The 18,822-nt window shown below is 54.8% G+C and overlaps 5 protein-coding genes across 5 annotated transcripts; 1 reads left to right on the top strand and 4 right to left on the bottom strand.

Annotated features, from left to right (window-relative positions):
• Positions 1–72: 72 nt before the first annotated feature.
• Positions 73–870, bottom strand: ACO1O0_001360 (MIND complex subunit NNF1; the record flags this gene model as incomplete). Its single annotated transcript, XM_083190847.1, has 2 exons — positions 73–406; positions 485–870. The coding sequence occupies 2 exons, from the start codon at positions 868–870 to the stop codon at positions 73–75; spliced, it is 720 nt and encodes a 239-aa protein (XP_083054706.1).
• A 484-nt stretch (positions 871–1,354) lies between these two features.
• Positions 1,355–2,626, bottom strand: ACO1O0_001359 (CCDC90 family protein; the record flags this gene model as incomplete). The annotated part of the gene is made up of 3 exons (XM_083190846.1): positions 1,355–1,633; positions 1,690–1,920; positions 1,985–2,626. The coding sequence occupies 3 exons, from the start codon at positions 2,624–2,626 to the stop codon at positions 1,355–1,357; spliced, it is 1,152 nt and encodes a 383-aa protein (XP_083054705.1).
• A 1,087-nt stretch (positions 2,627–3,713) lies between these two features.
• PUF3 (armadillo-type protein) lies at positions 3,714–6,295 on the bottom strand (the record flags this gene model as incomplete). The annotated part of the gene is made up of 4 exons (XM_083190845.1): positions 3,714–4,021; positions 4,077–4,632; positions 4,689–6,124; positions 6,148–6,295. 4 exons carry the CDS (start codon positions 6,293–6,295, stop codon positions 3,714–3,716), a joined length of 2,448 nt encoding a protein of 815 aa, XP_083054704.1.
• A 6,801-nt stretch (positions 6,296–13,096) lies between these two features.
• Positions 13,097–13,735, top strand: ACO1O0_001357 (uncharacterized protein; the record flags this gene model as incomplete). Its single annotated transcript, XM_083190844.1, has 1 exon — positions 13,097–13,735. The coding sequence occupies one exon, from the start codon at positions 13,097–13,099 to the stop codon at positions 13,733–13,735; it is 639 nt and encodes a 212-aa protein (XP_083054703.1).
• Positions 13,736–14,520: 785 nt separating this feature from the next.
• On the bottom strand, positions 14,521–17,309 carry ACO1O0_001356 (Zn(II)2Cys6 transcription factor; the record flags this gene model as incomplete). Its single annotated transcript, XM_083190843.1, has 6 exons — positions 14,521–15,204; positions 15,261–15,876; positions 15,939–16,489; positions 16,550–16,661; positions 16,716–17,018; positions 17,305–17,309. 6 exons carry the CDS (start codon positions 17,307–17,309, stop codon positions 14,521–14,523), a joined length of 2,271 nt encoding a protein of 756 aa, XP_083054702.1.
• Between the last annotated feature and the right edge of the window lie 1,513 nt (positions 17,310–18,822).

Here is an 18,822-nt window from a genome sequence, read left to right as displayed (position 1 = left end):
CAAGACAAACGCCCGTATATCCGCGACTGGAAAGAGCAATTTCCAGAGAAGCTTCCCACAAGTTGCTCCCGCTCATACACTCTCTTCCCCCACCACCTTCTCCCCTCGCCCCTCTGCAGCAGTGCCCCCCAGGCTCTCGACAGCAGCCTTGCCCTCCCGAGCCTCGGCAGCGAGCTGCTCCACCAGCCCGGCCAGCGCGGCGTTGGCGCCCCGCACGTCCCCCGCGGCGGCCTCGAGCCTGCCGATCAGCGCGTCGATCTCGTCGCGCTGCCGGCGCACCTCGTCGTGCAGCAGGGCGTTTTGCGACTGCGTCGTCTGCAGGCGCGCGTTGAGCTGGGAGCGGTGGGAGGCGAGCGCGGGGTTGAGGTGGGCGGCGAGGATGCGGTCTGGGGGGAGGAGGTGCGGGCTAAATATTGTTCGAATTCTTGTCAGCGCGCAGTCAAAGGGGCAGGGGGAAGAGGGTGAGGGGATAAGGGGGACGCACGGAATGGGATCTTCCTCGTCCGAGGACTCATTCTTCCGCGCAGTGGCGTCGGCAATCAGCGCCTCCAGCTCGTTAAGCTTGGGGACGACGGCGCGGGCGGAGAGGATGTTGTCGAACTCGCGGGCGCACTTGTCGCCAAGCTTGCCGACCATCTGGGCCTGGACCTGGCGGAGTACGGGCTCGGCGCGCTGGGCGATGGTCGGGTAGCAAGTTGCGAGGTTGTCCCAGGCGAGCTTGCCGAGGGTGTGGTTGAGGGCCTGGCCGTAGAGGTCGTTGAAGCGGGCGGCGCGGGGGCCTGGGGTGACTTGGGGCTGGTCGGGTTCTTGCGGTGCGTCCTGCTGGGTGTCGGGGTCCGGGTCCCTCGGGGGTTGGGCCTCGGTAGCCATTGTGAGGGTTGGGCCTGTGGTGGTGGAGGATTGAGGTCGGGTTGTGATGGGATGATGGTGGTGGGTGGTGGTTGAAGTTGCGTCGCGCTGATAAGGAGACACGCGCTGCTGATATCATGATGGTTGTGGTTGCTATCTGCACGTGATGCGGGGATGCGGGCATTCAACGTGGGAGCGTGGCTTGCTGCACGAGTCTTGGCCTTGCAAGATCTACATTGGGCTGACGAGATCCACGTTGTTGGAAAGAGCCTTATTTACTCTAGTTAGACACTTGCTATTTGGTGGCATTTTCCCCTCTACATTCTGCAATGGCAAGGCAATCTGACGCATAAAAATGAACTGAAAAAGAAAGCAAGTGTATTTGTATGATAGGGATACCTTCTATCTGGTCTATGAATATCTTATTATCCGTCCCAGGGTATCACCAGTTACCCAACGCCAGAAGCAAGGTCTACTACTCTATTACCGGACAACGGCCTCAGCCTCAGTTCGCCGCCAGAATCGCCGCTGCATCCGCGGCCGACGAGTGGTCCTTCTTGCCCGCGTCCCTGCGCAGAGTCTGCGCCTCCTCCTTCTTGCGGTCCGCCTCCTTCTGCCGCTCGTTAAGCAGGTATGTCGCGTACCGCACCGTGCCCAGCGTCAGCATCGCCATGAAGAAGATGCCCAGCGCCGACCGACGGATTAGGATCCACCGCACCCCTTCAATCTCCGACTTGGAGTCGCTGACTAGGCTCGTGCTGATCTTGTAGTTGATTTGCTGGACCTGTTTGTGCCACTGAGTTAGCAGATGTCATTCAAGATAGGTTTCTCTGAACATACCGCGCTATCGGCTGTCTTTTGCTCCTCGCGGACGGTCATCTTCCTGTCGTTGAACATGCCCCGCACGTTGTCATTGAGCGTCAACACCTCCTGGTTCAGCGACTGCGTGAGTATGTCGACCTCGTGCTGGAGGTGCGTCCTCTGCTGCCGGATCTGCTCATCCTGGAGCCGCCGGTTGTTCTTGATCTCCTGTCGCAGCTCCGAGCACGCCGCATTGAACAGATATGTCTCCTACTCGCCGCGTTAGCCAGATACACACACACCAGACGCACATTCTTAGAAGATGGCCCCTCACGTTCTCGACGTCACTCTTGCTGACGAGGCTCTCCTGCGCCACATCGAGGTTCTGCGCCAGCAGCGCCCGGATGCCCTTCATGGCCTCAATGGCCTGTGCCTCCGAGTATCCCCCATCCTGCAGCTCCTTGACGAGCGAGTAGCTGTCAAAGTGGTGCACGTATAGCGGCGGCGACATGTGTGGGAGCTGCCGCGCCTTGGGCCGGGGTGGTTCTACATGGAGCACCTCATCGAGCGGTCCGCCGTGCTCCTTGATCACCTGTTCCTGCTGCTGTGGCGCTTCGGCCGTCGGTTCCGCGGGGCCGCGGCCTCCCTTCGCCCGGTTGTGTCTCACGCCCGCGGCCGCGAATTCGAAAGTACCCTGATCCTCCGTTTTAACCACGCTCTTGACAGTGTTGTTCTTTTCCTCTGGAATCTTCGACGGCGGCTTTTCCGACGGGGCCTGCTCTGCGTCTGCGGCGGCGGGCTCAACGCCCTTGCCGTGCCTCGGCGCAAAGGAGCTATTGCGTTTCGGGGGGATGGTGTGGACGGCGGCGGCTCGTCCGACGACTAGCCGTCGTGTCGGCTCAATGTTCGCCCTTGTCGTCGTGATCAGGGCGTGCCAGCCAAGCACAGCCAACCTGCTGCTCCTCGCTGGGGACATGACCGCATCGACGAGGCGGATGTGAGTGGCAGTTGATGCCAGGACAGCGTTGGTTCACCAGCTTGGCGAGTTCATAGGCGCTGTATGTGACGAGTTTCTGTCAAAGTCTAAGTCTTCGTCGTCGTCGTGGATCTGGTTTCTGGTTCGGTGGGGGAGAGAGGAGGTTGAACAAGCCAAGCTGGCTGATTGGGGTTGAATGTTGAGGGAACCGGACTCAATGAAGGTTAGAGTCCCCACGTGGGCGTCATGCCGATCAGAACCACACCGGATATCTGCCGAGGTCCCATGTACATGTACATTTAGCACTAGTGCGGATAGTGGCAGCAGTATCGGTACTTAGTAGTGCGACGTACACTCGCTAATAATATAATAATAATAATAATAATAATAATAAAATGATTGTACTCCGTAGCACGGACGTAGTCACGGAAAAGGGTACTCTCTATACTCTATCCACAGTCGCTATCTAGACCCTGTTTTGTGCAGGAGATCATGTCGCTGGCTGTCTTGTTTCGCTTCCGTGATCCCATGCCCGGTCCCCCTTTCCGCAGTCCATCCAAAGCGCACCTAACAACCGTCCTTTTCCCCGTTCTCGCCATGTTATTAGTACCCGCCAAACCACTGGCCGTGGTTCCAAAGGAAAATAAATGTATCACTTGTGCCCTCCGAATCTGAACCTTTTGTTTCCCTTTTGTACCTTTGACAGGCCCAATAGACCCATTACCAACCAATACCAATACCGATGAAAATGTACTAACTGTGTACGGCAAAAGCAAAATATCAACCTCTCCTGTCTTGTCGAGAACTTCCAACTCCGTGTACGATGCTCATCCGTTGACGCATTTGCTTCGGTTCCCCGGGAGAATGAATGGAAAACCCGTCCCGGCCGCGGGCGTTGATTAGAATGTGAGTATGAAGAATACCAGTATCGTGCATCAGAGAGTATTCGGGGAGGCCCGGCCTTCATGGGCCATCTCCCGTATAGACAATGTGTTCGTGAAAGGTTGGGTCCTGTTGGAGGCGGCTTGTAGACATGCGCGTTTGCTGTCAAGTCGAGCCAGCATCTCGCTCAATAGGCCACCCTACCCTACTGGCTACCATTGGCAGCCCCGTCCATGGCTGCGCCAGCTCCGTCGACGGTGCCCAGGCCCCTGGCGGCAGGATTGCTCTGCACGTCGCTGGGTTTGGTCACTCCAGGCGCCGGGGCGACAGGTGCCAATTCCCCATACTGCTTAGCGTCAGGCGTTAGTTCGCCACGAGAATGCAGGTCGAGCATCTTCTCCATCGCGATGATCTGTCGTGAGTTGCCATTCTTTTTAAGGGTGTAGAAAAGCGGCTTGATCTGCTCGACAAAGGCTGTTTGCTCATCGCCGGTGAGGAACGTGGCCATCTTCTCTGCTTCAATGTCAGTAACGGCTCAAGGTTGCGAGGTGCTTGGGGGTGTACTTACGGATTACATAGTTCCCGTAACTGTCTCGCATGAGCTGCTGGAGGACGCTGGTTCCATCGCTTCCCACCTGCTCGAATCGCTGACGAATCATGGTCCTGAGCTCCGGAACACCATGGATGATGCATGTCTCCACGACGTTGGAGGCGAACTTGTGCTTGCAAAGATCGACGAGTTGGTCCAGGACCAGGCTGACCATCCTCAGTCGGTCCTCAAATTTGCCTCGCACAATAATGTGCTGGGCCACATAGTTACCGTACTGATCCGGTAGGAGAAGGTGGGCAGAGGGCCGTAGCTCGGCAATAATGGCGTCGTTGTCGTCTTCAGTTCCAAAATCCATCATCCTCTGCACCACACGGCAGCCATATTGGTGATTGGAGAGCACCATGACCTGCCCCCGGAGGGCATTCATCATGAAGCCAAGGTGCTTTCTGTCTAAGAGCCCGATAATCTTCTGGATTACATGGTTCCCATTCTGGTCCGTCATGACTCGAACAGTCTCAGGTTGTAGTTCCTTGACCAACTCGAGCTGCTGCTCAACAAGGACATGCTCGAGTGCCTGTGTTCAGAGTTAGCCATCATGACTTGGCCGGCATGCAGCTAGTTGATACGCACCTTTTGGACCACACGGCAGGCGTAAACCTGAAGTGAGAGATCAACCATCTTGGACTTGATCTTCTCAGCCAGCATCTTCTTTTGCATTTGGTTGCCGTGCTCAAAGAACTTCTGGACCACGTAGTTGCCAAACACATCCTTCATCAGCTGCATAGCGTTGGGCTCTATCTCGCGAAACACTTGGTCTTTTTCATCACTATTGGCCGTCTCAAGCTTCATTTGGATGAACCGTGAGCCGTGCTGGTCGCCGCTGAACTCAACCATGTGGTTGTAAAAGTCTTTGAGATCCCACTTCTTGTTCTTGTTGTTTTTATATTCTTCCAGAACAGCACTCCGCAGGCTCCGGGTTGGGTCATGGTCGGCTGCTGGTCGGATAGGTGGTATAGTTCCGCCCAGAGGATACCCGGCGGGGAATGACATCGGGAAATTAGGCAGCATGTGGTGCCGGAATCCTTGGTGATAGGCGTCGCCATAGTTCGGAGCAAACGGTTGCCCCATGTTTGGGTATGGATATTGCGTAGGGTAGAATGGGTGAGCGTAGGTTGGAGCAAAGCTCTGCGTTGATCCCCGCCGCTCTGCATCGGTCGTCCTCGGGTCCCTGGAAGAGGATCGGCTGGTCCAAATGTCTGAAGGGGGCGCGTAAGCACTGGGGCTGTTGCTAGTGTCAAGACGGTACGAAGATGGGGCTGGGGAAGCTCTATCCACGGAGGGCCGCTTCATGGCAGAGAACTTGTTCGTCAGCGAGTCGACCTGGACATCATGTCCGTTGGCGAGTCTCGATCCACCAGTGTCGCCAAAGGGCTGCGAACCAGGATTGAATTGGAAAGACTGAGGCGGCTGTTCCATGATTCCCGAGCCCGAGGCGCCGTGATCGACCGCGACATGTCTGTTGAAGGCCATCGGCAGCTCTTCGTCAATCTGCTTGTTGATGTTGAAGGCGCGGCTGTTGGCCGCCTTGTGGGTCAAAGATACGGAGCTGTTACTCATTGGACGCTGTGACTGGAATGAATTGCTGTGAGTATGGCCATGGCTGCGGCCATTGTATAGATCGGGGTAGCCCTGAGAGGGTTGAGACTGCCTCGGTGGCTGCGCGCCCGGGTCTCGCGAAGAAGAAAAGGATCCGAGGGACTCAAGGTAGGACGTGTCGCGAGATGGGCGCTTCTGGCGCGACATGGAACCATCCTGGAAGCCATTCTTCGCACCATTGAGTCCGTTCTTGAAGCCAACGGCAGAGTGGGAGTCTGCGCCGTTGCCGAAGGCTGAGCCTCTAGGCAGCCCGCCGTCACGCGTGCGGTTCGGTGATGTGTTTGGTGATCGGGCGGACTCGTCGTTCCAAGGATAACCGGGCCAGACGCTGGCATCGTTGTTGGCGTGGATAACATTGGCACCGTTATCGGTGGATTCTTCCATCGTGAGCTGCTGGGAGACGCGATGTTCTGGGGGTTCTCAGTGGACATACCTTTGGAGTTGAGAGATGGACCTCTCGCGTGGCCTGGCTGGTAGGTCGTTGTGTTCCAGATGTTCTTATTAGGTAGGAGGTTGTTGGCGCTCGAAAAGCCGGAGCTCTTAGGCTTCTGTGGCTTGTCGTTGGGGTTGCCTGACGGCATCGCGAATGGCCAGGGATGCGACTGTAACGACAGATATGGGCGTCAGCGAGAGATGATGCCTGAGAAACAATTTTCTTGTGCCAAATACTCCGTAGATGAACGAATGGATGGGGTAAGGGAGGAAAATCCGGGCGGATAACGGAGATGCTGGGAGGAACAAGGCGCCAGGCAATGGCGAGAAATGGAGATGGAATGATGGACCCAAGAAGGCAAGGGAAAAGCCAAAAAGGCAGATGCTTCAGAAGTTCAGATGGGGCAAGGATTTGAGGTGGGGAGCAGGCCCAGTTGGGGGAGCGGCAAAGCGGTTCTGGACTCGGGAGACTCTTGAGCACCAACGACAGCCCCCACTCTCAAGACCCAGGCGAATCAGCGAGGGCAACGGCCGTGCGTCTTTGCTTGCACTTGTTGGTTGCCTTCCTGGCGACGAAGCAAGCTGCGACTCCGTTGTCCTCTGATGCCGTAGGGCACGGAAGAGTTCGGGTGTTTTCTTTGTTCTGTTCTCTTACGCTCTTGCCAAGTCTGGACGAAGTGTCTAGAAGGGCAGACACGAAGGCCAGGATTTTATGTTTTGGGGTTTTGGGTTTTTTTTGGGGGGGGGGGAAGGGAGGGGAGAGAATGAAGATGAGGCAGAAGGGATGACACGGGGGGTTAACATACTCCGTCCATGCTAGGTGAGCAAGAGAGATTGCAGAACCACTTCGACGTCGACTAATGCGTCGCCCAACAATGTTGGGTATGATGCACTGACGCGAGGAGGGCTCTCTGATGCAGGCGTCGTCGCTGGACAGCGGTGCGCGATGCTGGGGATGAACGCGAAAGTTGGTGAGAACTCGGGTGCGGTCTATGAGATACGGATTCTGTTACCGATGAAGCTCAAAAAATATGCATGAACGTTCCAAGGGTCGGGTGGTAGAAACAGATGGATGGGAGGCAGTCTATCTGAGGCGGCGCCTTGGCGGTGATATCAGCCTCTGCCCAAGGTAGAGAGAGAGGTGCACCCACTCGGTACCAGGTGCCTAGGTGGGGGGTGAACAGGCCTAAGGGTACAAACGGCGTGTGACTGAGCGAGCATAGATATCAGGTAGGTGTTGAACCCAGATACAGATGAGCTGTGAAATACTCTCTCGCGCTTGGTAACGTCGACAGTGGAGTTGTTGCTGACTTTAAATAATATGGAGATGTGCGGATGTGGAAGGACAGAGGGAAGAGAGGGAATTGGGGTTCGGGCTTGCGATTTTGGGTTGTTGCTGACGTCGTGGCTTTGGAAGGCTGGCTACCAGAACCAGTAAACCCCCCCACGCCAAAATCAGAGGAAGAACCTGAATATAGTAACCGACATCTATTACTTACCGAAAAACTGGTCACGGAATCGATTTCGGAAAGTAAAGTTGTTGGTCCCATCTATATGGTGGGGGGTTGATGGGTTGACGGTTGGACCCGTCTCAAAGAATAATACGGCTATGTTGTATGCTGACCTAAGGTGGCTGACATCGATTCGTCTATGACACGGTCAATTCGATCTTAGGCCAGTGGCGGCATATATAAAGGTATAATGGCCGGCTTGGAGTCGACAGGTCACCGGTAATCGGTGGACGCGGTCCCTCGAGAATGGACAGACGAATTGCCCGAGCCCAGAGGCGGCAGCCTAGCGGTGGCTTGAAGTCGTGAGATTGGTGAGAAGGCGGGAGAAGTAGGGTACGAGCAGGAGGTCTCGAGAAAAGGCGGATGGGGGCAAAGTAAAGTACTGGACTACCTACTAGTAGGTACGGAGTTGTATGAGGGAAATGGTAGGTAAGCCTGCTGTTTCAAGGCGTCTCCTAAGACGTGCCCAAGGAGTGCTCAAGGAGTGCTCAAGGTGCGGGCGCCCTCGACTAGGAGGGAAAGATGGAAACCAGGGCAATCAGGCCCGGAATGCGAACCCTGGACTCGCGTTCAATAGCTTGGATCCCTCGAGCCCGAGGGAGAGGGCCAGGGCCTGCAGCGTGGGCAAGGTAATAACCAGCAGGAATGGTGGGCGAGACAAGAAATCCGATCAGGGTCAGGCAATGCAAGGCAAAGTGGTGATGGCAGCGACCATGGTTCTGGAGAAGGGGGCGAGAGCACGGGAAGGAAGAGAAGCACAACTGGAAGTCAGAGAGACGGGAAGACGAGAAGAGCAGTCTGTGAGCTCGGAGTCTCGAATCTGATGGACGCTGTCCGCCTCTGCGCCCCGTCTTTGGTGGTTCGTTGTTGCACGAGGCGTCACCGCTGGGCGGCTGTAGCGCAAGCTTCGGGGTTCTCTCACGCCTTGGCCGTCAAAGTCCAAAGGGCCAAGATCCCGGTGCTACTGGGGCTGATGGATGGAGAGACGGATACTGTCCTGATTAAGGGAGCTAAGAGCTAAGCTACTAGTAGGCAGGATTCACGAATACTACCTTGCTACCTTGTGGGCGGGATGCAATCATCGGGAGTGTCAACGGTGGCTGCGTGCCAAGAGATTTGGGGCCAAGGGTGCCACACTGCCAACTGCCATTATGCCGTAAGGGTGGTGGACTGGTGGTGACAGGCGGCCCACTGGGCCTGGTGGACAGTGGACACTGGACAGGGCAGACCCGACTAGTGGGTCGTGGACGGTACAGTGGGGATGGATCGCCAGCAGCAACGGCAGTCCCCGGCACCTGGACCACAGTGGGCTCCAAGCCTCCAAGCCTCCAACATTCAGCTGCCTGTGGCATCCACCCATCGCCCATTCGAGGCTACTACTACTACGAATTTGCGAGGTAATCAAGGTAGTAAGTAGTACTAGTAATATTTTCTAGATACTACCTGGATAGAACCATCTGTTGTTGTATTGAAGGTCGTTTGCTCCTGCAAGTCGGCCTACCCGCTGCCACGCAGCACAGATCAGGCAGCACCACACAATGATGCGACATGTCAAACCAGAAGGTAGCCATACGGGCCTATTGCCTCTTCGCACAAATGCGCGCCTCTCTCTGTCATCTGGCACTGTCGGATCGTCTTCGCCTAGAGACGGCGTGGGACTGCCTACTTCGAATCCGTGCTGCTCCACTACATAGTACGGATACGATGGAACCAACTACATAGTAGTACCGATTCAGCTACCTTACCAGCAGTCTATTACTTCTACTACCTACTACGGATACGAGTACTCATCACCCATGCGTACGTATAGATGCTAATCGGAGGACTATCCCGCCGCTCCAAGCAGGTCCAATTGGTCCAACTGCTCGTATATCTAGATGGGTCGTTTCGCCAACCTCAGTCCTACCGTCTTCTCTGCAGATACTACTACTAATATAATTCGCATGGTTTAGCACTGTGCTTGTGGGACTCCTGGTGGTGTCAACTCTCTTTGGAAGAAAGCAAACACAATCGCTGGTCCTGTCCCGTGGCTAATGAGTTTGCCTCCATGTTTGTGCTCGGGTGTGGTGGTGATATAGGTCCAAGATACGGATACCGCAAACCCTGCTATTTACCTAGTATCTAAACAGCAGCTACCCGTTGTTTTTATGTAAAAGTATACGTGGGCATCTACTAACATCTGTGGGTGCTTTTTTTTCTCTCATCCGTTCCTTCCTTTGCTTAGGACTTGCTCTGCACACCTCAATGGACGGATGTCGTGAGAAATCAACATCTCGCTCGGGCCCTCTCACGTCCTGGCTAGCCCTCGTGTCTCGGCCACGAGCTAGCAATGTCTTGGCTAATTTGAAATAGAAGAGACATCGAAATGGCCAGCCATCATCGAAAGGGTTTACTCGTAGGAGGGTGATCTAAGGGTCCAAACGCTTTATGGCAGCCTGGTTTAGTTGGGCTGTAACATCGACCATGCTCGTTGACGTTCATTATTCGGGGACTAACGTTTGGTTGGACACACCAAGGCCCCTTGGGCCTCCAAACCGAGATTGAGCCATGCGGACGTGCAACCTGCCGTGCCAAAAAACCTCGTATGCTCCTGTGCGACCTCGAATCACTTGCCCATGCCACACTAGTAGGCTTCTAGCCTCGTGGCTGCTCTCGCTTGTGATATCAGCCAGCCTATGTGGATGGCTTGGACACTGTCGTTTTTACTTGGAGCTATACGTGAAAGGTGCCAACTCGACGTGGCGTGACGGCTTAGGAGGGACACAGGCAGCAGTGTTTCGGGTTCGAGGCCAGTGACGCGACCCAAGTGCGCGTGTCAGTTTCTTAGCCTCCGAAGAATTAGATTGGCGATGGAATCCCGGCTTGTTTGCACCCTAAGAGCCCTAGGACCAGGTTTAGGGGTTCCTATTGTCTGGCTCTTTGACTCACAGCTCAGGAGGTTTGGAATGTGGTACGAATACACGCTACTACTCCGTACATTGGCCTCCTGTGTCGGTAGAGTCGTCCCGGTTCCGGGTTGATATCGTACTCGTAGGTAGGTTTCACCGCCTGCGTCTGGCGAGGGAGCATTTGCCAACAGCTTAGTAATACCACGGAACAGCTCAACTGGAATAGGCCAGTGTCCCGACTCCCATGGCGTACTCGCACTGCGAGTACGTGTATCAGAGTGGCGTTAGTATCTAAACGCGACTTGTTTGTCTAGGTAGGTTTCTTTAGTCAGCTTGACAGAAACCCCCGATGATTGCCCTGAATGCAGTTGCTGCTTTACACGTTGGCGGCTCGCAAGCGATCTGTTATCAGCCCGGCTTTGAACCCTACGCCACGGGTGCTCGTCGTCGATTGTGGCCCTTGGGAGTGCAAGATGTAAATCTGGCAAGCAAGCCTTTGGTCATTAGACATAATGGCTAGCTTGTGGGACCGCACACAGAACTGGAAAATGTACAAATATGGTCTCCGACTTACATCAAAATCGTCTCGCCTTCGCAACAATCGGGAGAGCCCCGTCGATAGTCGCGTGGCTTATGGTGATCCGTTTCGTTTCCGTCCCAATATGATGGGACCGCATTTGTCCAGTTGGCGAAGATAGAGGAGCTCTGTCGTGATACTACTGGCCTGAACCGACAATGGAGGCCCAGTGAAATGTCTAGCGATTTGTTCCAAGTCGTTTGACAGGAGGGCGCAATAAGGCGTCGAGAATCGCTTTCCTGATTTGTTTCCCAAGACTGGTGGTTGTGGCTCTGGTTTTGACTGGTTATTGTACAAGTACTCGTAAATTTTCGTAGCTATATACGGATAGATTATATTAACGGCTCTCTTAGTCTTGATGTGGGACGGCGTGGCAATGGTCTGACGGTGCGATAGGGGAGTCCAGCGCAGCGCGTGGAGAGCTGTTCGCTGTAAGTTAGTTGTCCTAACATAAGAAGCGTCACTAACAGGTATTCATATCGAGAATTAGAGCAAAACAGAGTGGCTCTGGGATAAGGAGTACTGCTGGTTCTTCTGCGTCACGACCCGTGTCATGTCGAGAAAGAACACGGCAGTCGACTATGACTTGCAGTTGGTGAGGCTAACCCGGGCGCGACTGGAAGCTTGGACCTGTCGGCCATTCTTTCTCCGCAAAGATGTCGTCACTGAAATAACCTTACTCGGGCAGCTCAAACGGTAGGAGTAACTCGATAGGTATCGCGAGATTTCATTAGAGCCGGAGCGCGGGGGAAGAGGCCTCGGCCACACTCTAACCTTCATTCATTGTGAGGCAACCTTTCATCACATTTATATTTTGTTCAGTCAGTGAATTTGACGTCGAGATGAGGCCCCACCCAACCGTCCAAACCGTCAGCCATCTCGATTCTCGAATCGGACTGGCGAGACTTGGCAGGGCTTTGGCGGTGTAGGCCAATCACCAAACTGAAGGGGGACGGCTCCGCCCCGCTGCGGGCTTTAAATCTTTAGCCAGGGGTAGGGCTCGTATCATTGGTGGCTTGCCTGAAGCGCCAGGGGCTGTCCAATGGAAAGCAGGGACAGCCCCAGCGCAATCTCCCCGAACACTGGAGTGGAGGGCAGGGAAGCTTGCTTTGCGTGCCAGCGCCTAGAGGGCGGTGCAGACGACCTCCAGTGGTTGGCTCGGTTCCAAGGTTGCCCGGCTCTGGGGGTGCAGAGAGGTGCTGCTCAGGGGAGCTTGGCTGGCGCCCGCCCTGGCTGGCTGCCCACCTCAGGCCCCAGTTGATCCAGTTGATGCGTTGGCGTGACCACAGTTGGCCGCCAACCACCACCAGCGGCCGGCCTTCTTCTTCTTCTCTTGTCTCCTAACTCCTCACCCTCTTTTGCTCTGGCAGCCCTCATCAACGAAGCGCCGCTGCGTTTCACGACATTCTTTCCCTCCTCCGGCCACTCCTTACGCCGTGACCCCCAGGATCATCAGCTTCATTCTTTTAGCTGTTATCCGTCCAGTCTTTCTCCCCCCTCCGCCTACTCACTTACGACTCGACCCGTCCGTAAGGTTCTGCCCGAAGCACATCTTGGAAACGAGACCCCCCTCAACATCACCGGCCCTTTGCGACGTCAGAAACACTGCTATGAACTATTGACAGCACTGTTTTCTTTTGCGTACGTCGAGCCCCTTGTTACCTTGCCCGCCCTACCTTATCCTCCTGCCACCACGACGCGAAATGGCATGCAAATGTCTCGGATCACCGTGACAGGCCTCCCTCACGCATCAGAAGCCTAAGGCAGGGTGACGACGCGAACCCCTCTAGGACATGAAACACGAGTGATTCTAAATATCGGGATGGTCGTGATCCTGCTTCATCACCGACTGTTGGACATAACACTCGACTGCAAACAAGATAATGAAGGTTCATGCTGACGAGACAACGCTATTAGAAAGCCTATCCCTTCATTTATCTTGCCTAGCATCGCCCTTCGCGATCACTGCCCACCATGCCCCCACCATCGTACGCCGGGCGGCCTATTCTCAACCGCGATTTCGGTGACAGTAGCGCTCTAGCCCGCCGCATCATGTCCCGCGGCACTTTCGATGACGATTTCTCTGACTCCGAGGACGGCTCCGAAAAGATGATCAACATTCTTCTCCTCACCCTCGGCCTTGTCTTTGTCGTCCTCGTCCTCCTCTCCGCCCTCTTCCTCTTCCGCCGTTACCGCCGCCAGCAGCGCATGCGTAACGAGGTCCTTCCCACCTACAATCAGTCCAAGCACCATGTTTCTGGGCCCAATCCCCATGGCCTAACAATCGAGACGTCGCACAACGGCCGCTCCAGCACCATCTACATCGGCCGCGACGGCCAGCCCATGCTCGCAAATCCCAACTCACCGCCTCATTCCCCGGACAATGTCCCCGAGATTCACATCACCTTCCCTGACGAGCAGGATGATGAGGGCAGGCACCGGAGTGGCCGGGTGCTGGTCGTCCGTGTAGGCGACAACGCTAGTGTCGGCCTGGAGCCTATGCAGGAGGAGCAGCTGCCGGCTTACGAGAAGGAGGCCAAGAACGGCTTCTACTCTCTCGACATGGACCAGATTGGTGGTCTGAAGGAGAAGGACCCCGCCCTGTTCAAATAAGAAGCCGGTGCCCCCAGTTTCGGAACAATTTTTTGACGACTTTTCTTCCAACATCCCCGAATACGGAGGCTTGTACGTACGCGGCCGGTTGAATGGAATCAGCTTCAACCCGCCCCGTAACCTCGAGTCATTCCTGGGGTTCATTGCAGTCTCAGCGTTTCGGTTTTTTGGATCTTTTCACGACACGACCTATTACATATTATTGCCCATTGCGCAGCGATCTAATCCTCGCACTGCTATATTCTTTCGCTCCCTCAACTCCCCGCCCCCCGGGCATTGTTTTCACAGCACAACACGGCACTTTCACTAAAATTGTCGTCCGCGTGACAGGAGCACGAGGACAAGCACATAGCGACCAGCCATTCGGTACGCTTCGGATCATGGCTGATATAGCTGTATATTCTATAGTGTATAATTTATCTACACGTCCTCCACACATGTGTTCTGAAAAGTCAAGCAGGTTGCGTAGTCCATGGGGGTAGACGCTTGCACCATCCCCTCGACCTTCTCAACAGCCAATTTGCATAGATGCCCCACGTAGTAGGTATTTCTCAACACTACGTACCAGCCCCAAGTTGCTCAAACGTTTGCCAAGATTTTGAACACGGCTATAGTTATGTTGGTTTTGTCTGAACCTGCGCTCCGATGATGAGTATCCAACGCCTTCTAAGTCTAAACACTGCACAATAAATACGGTTTAACTCCACCAATACACCTATATCACATTACATCCACTCTCAATCCCCTTCTATTCGTAGATCTACGGAGATAACCCCAGGCGCCTCCTAGCCAAATCCAGCTTGTTGCATGTAACCCCCTGAACTAGGCCCTCCGGCGTCAGAGTATGGGGGTGCATAACTGTTCATGTACATGCCTGGCTGGGGAGCCATGAACTGCGATGGCGGCGGCCCATTCACCGATGCACCGTTGGGATCTTGTGGAGGCGGCTCGAACATCATACTATGGTCAGCTGACAGCATCGGCAGGGAACTAGTTCCATCGGTGCTACCATCTCCGACCACTGTCAGGTATTGACCGTCGACTGCGCCTCCCATACCGCCGCTGAGCCACATCCTTTCCGACATGAGGGCGGTGCTTTCCTTCTCCAGGTCGAACATGTTCTGTTGCAACTCGGGCTGGTCGGCCACACGTGCGACGGCGAGAAGTAGGGGAACACCTGGCGGACCATACTCGGATTCGAAGTCGGCCTCTGGAGGTGTGTAGGGAGATGGCTCGTTAGCCTGGTCGGGACCGCGGAACCAGCGATCCGCAGCGGCTGCGTCGGTGGCACGTGTGCGTTCCTCCTGTTCGACAACGCCGTGGTTCGAGTTCTCGAGGATATAGTGGGGGCCAGGGAGGCGCGCGGCATGTCCCGTGGCTTTGGGACCCGCGAGGCTGGCCGTGCGCCTTTTCTCGGCAAACTTTCGCGTTTTCTTGAAATCGGCATACATGGCAAGGTTGTTTGTGTGCTGAAAAATTTAGTTCCAAAGAGTGCCATGTTAGAGCGAATTATATGGAGACTTACCGACTGCTGGCATTTTACGAGGATGGGACTCCAGGGCGCTGAGACCTTAAGCAGACCGTCCTCGATCAACGAGCGGATGTAGCTCTCGTCTGGGGGCTGGAACCGCCACAACGGAGCCGTCGTGTCCTCTGTGAGATTCTCATACATCCGGTGCTGCATAGCAATCAGAAACACCCTCAATGACTCGGTCACCAGATGAGGGATAGTAGCGTCCCCTGCCAAGCAGGGTTTCCCGGCTTTGGCAAGCCTCTCTGCCTCCTTCTGTATAGCCACGCAGAAGCGGCCAGTGCAAAGCGCGTGAGCAACAGCCTGTTTCTTAGCCCTTTTTACAAAGTCTTGAGGCAGCCTGCGTAGGAGATTGTTCTTTTTGGGGTCCAGAATTCCAGGTAACGCGAACCGATACAATTCTATGTGGCCGACGGATAAGTGTGTGTGGAGGAAGACGTAGCCCGACCTCTCTGGCGAGGCAATATACTTGGCGATGCTCTGATCACTCAGTCTAATATCGTCAGGGATGGATAAGTGGAAACGAGTGAGTTCTTTCTGGAAGGTGTTGATATCCTCCATGACTTTTGACGGCTCTAACAGAGCGCCCGAGGCTAGTGTTTTCGTCCAACTAGTTGAGTAGGGAGTTTAGCATGTCGAATTCATAGCCTTGAGGAGATAAGGAGGACCCACGCTTGTATCCTGTGCTTGAGGTCGATAATGCGGATAGTCAACCCGTGTAAGCCAATCCCCTGAGACTTTCCATTTTTGTCACTCAGTCGCTCCGCGACCACAGGTTTGTCCTCCCAGAAAGCATCCTCACGACAAGGAAGGCGAATTTTCATATTTTCGGCCCGGCACGAAATGTACTCTTCATATCCGCCGGCAAGAAGGCGATCCATGACGAAGAACTGCCAAGCTATACGCCGAAGAAGCTCTTGTTGCTGAAACGACTTGTTAGACGTCGAACTATCCCAGTTAAGCTGCAAACCAGTCACCAAACGAGAAGCAATGCCGAAACATTGCCAAACTTTGGCGAAGGAGCCATTGAGAAAGTTGAAGCAGAGATTGATTGCGAAGGGCAGCAGAGCGCGCTCCGTGAACTTGTGGATGTTTCGGAAGATATAAAAGTCAATCTCGTCGCTGCATTTCAGGGCAAACTCCTTGGATGATTCGCCGGGTGCGACAAAAAAGGAGGAGATTGCACACACTGCAGCAGCCGTGGGAGGATCGAAATTGCCCTCCTAGAGGCGCTTATTAGTCTCGGGTTGCCTAGGTGGGAGATGAGCTGCGCGTACATATACCTGGCGATACGCCGTCTCTGGGTGGAAAAATCCCATGCAAGGCAGCCAGTAGATACGTTCAAAATATGCATCCAGGTGTTTCAAGATGAAGTTCTTTCGTGTAAGGAGTTCTCTGCCCGGCGGTTAGTGTTGGGGGATAACCATAACCAGGTGTCGAGGTACATACTGAGAGGTGAGGATAGAAGTATCAATGGCGAGGGGGAAGTTGCCCGTCGCGTTGTTTACGCTGGGGTTCAGGCTGGCGCTCGGCTCGGGTTTCGGGGGCGGCGAAGCTGCTGTCGTCGAGGGAGTTGTGGTGGCTACTGCTGGAGTAGCGGCAGAGGCGCCATCGTCTGTTGACTGGGGGTCGAAACGAACATTGGCAAACTTCCGTCTAGCTGCCGTGTACTCGCAGTTAAGTCCGCCGGCCTCACAGCGTTTACAACGAGGCAAGTCACCGGAGCACTTGGTCTTTTGAGCATGACATTGGCTGCACGCTCTCTGAGCTCTTTTTCGCAGGGTCCCGGCCTCGGTGTGGCTGCTAGAAGGCTTCACCCTTGAGATTTTCTCTAGAAAAAGTCCGTCAGTGAGAGTCTCATCTCCTCATCCCACCTAGGACCAACTCACCTAACGGTGCCGTGTCGCTAGCGGTAGCAAAGGGGCATGACAGCTCGAGCCGGGCACAGTTGGAGCAGGCCCCATTGCCTGGATTGCCCGTACACTTGACCTAGGACAGAAGAATCAGCACTTGGGTAACCCCTGGTTTCATCCTATACAACATGGCTGTGAAATCCCGCTATGCGTTGACAGCGACACATGGGTCCTCGACAGTGGGAGAAAGCTCACCTTTCGCAGTCTGCAAGTGCGGCAGCAATTGGAGAGGGCGGCGGATGCGGTGCGGCGACGCTTTGCGGGCGGCGAGCCTTGAGGCTGGGATTGGGGCTCGAGAGGCGCGCTTCCGGCAACGGTTGTAGGGCGGTTGAAAGGCAGCTCATGAGGCCCGCCAGGGCTCATGCCTGAGATGTCCATGTGCAGCGGTGTGGCAGCGAGAGCCGCGCCCCGGTGGCCTGGGGGCGAGCAACAAGAAGCAAGAAACGCGTATGCTAGATCCAGCGGGCGATGTAGTTGACGATGGCGAGACACGAGTTGGTCCGGCAATCGCTGGGAGGTGAATTCGAAGTAGGGGACGACAACCGTTCTAGGTCTTGGGGGCGAGGGCTGAGGTAGCCCACTACCCAGAGGTCAGCATGGCAGGTAGGTTCCAGGTTGTGCTATGTAGTAGGGGGTTGCCAAGACGCCGCCCAGGTGGTCAATTGCACCCATGGATCCATGGGACCATGACTCCAAGGCTTCGACAGGGGATGCGGGTGCTAAAACGCAACAAGGACTCCGCATAATCCTAAGTGGCCAATCATGGGACGCTGGTCGGTACTGGTTGGTGCCGTCTGTCATCGACTTCACTCGTTCTTTCCCATTGAACGAAGCACACTGGCGGGGGGGTACCTTATCCGTACGTCGGCCCTTCTTGCTCTCTAGATGCTTCGTCCCAACGTGGAGAACATTAGCCAATCTGAGATACACCGCCGCCTTCTGTCAAGGATTCTAGTTAGGCAGAGATGCCTACCACAATTAATGTACTTCGTAGAAGACTTGGTATGTATTATGTACATGGGATGGACGGTTGGTCGAGAAATGCACCCCGGAATTCATTAATCCCATGAGCTCAGGGTCGACTCCGCAAGACACCGACAACCGAGGCGATAGCCATGTGGGGTCGTCTCACTTCCGATACTGAATGACTCGCGTATTAAAGATGTAAGGAGCTATCCGTACGTACAAAGTGGTAGGTAGACACCTAAAATAAAAGAATGTCGTCATCCCAGAATACAATTGTAAAATATTCACGAGATTTAGGTGGTATCAACGTCCTTCTGGCTTATCTTCTAAGAGAATGGATCCAGGTATTGACTCGGCGGCCAGTTACCCAGATTTGGCATCTATGGCCGAAGAGAGGAGAGAACCGCCACCAAAACCAGAAGGCATCTCCGGCATCCAGAAGTATCCGGATCCACGCCGCCCCAGACTAAGGTATTATGCTTACCTACGGAGTAGAGAACTGCGTTTCCCAGCCCCGTATTCATAAGGCAGGTAGCTTATTTCCACCCCATTCCACTCTACGTACGAAGTACGTACATTTTATAGTCCCAGGTATCAGAACGACCTTGCGAGACGGCATTCCCTAGCTCTAGCTACAAGCAACGTCTACTACCATTCTATCATCCGTCACTATTAAC

The sequence above is a fragment of the Amphichorda felina genome (assembly GCF_050947745.1).
Source record: "Amphichorda felina strain 45539 chromosome Unknown scaffold_1, whole genome shotgun sequence".
NCBI classification, from domain to species: domain Eukaryota; kingdom Fungi; phylum Ascomycota; class Sordariomycetes; order Hypocreales; family Bionectriaceae; genus Amphichorda; species Amphichorda felina.
The sequence above is the reverse complement of the archived record's forward strand: the minus strand, read 5'-3'. Positions and strand labels throughout refer to the sequence as shown.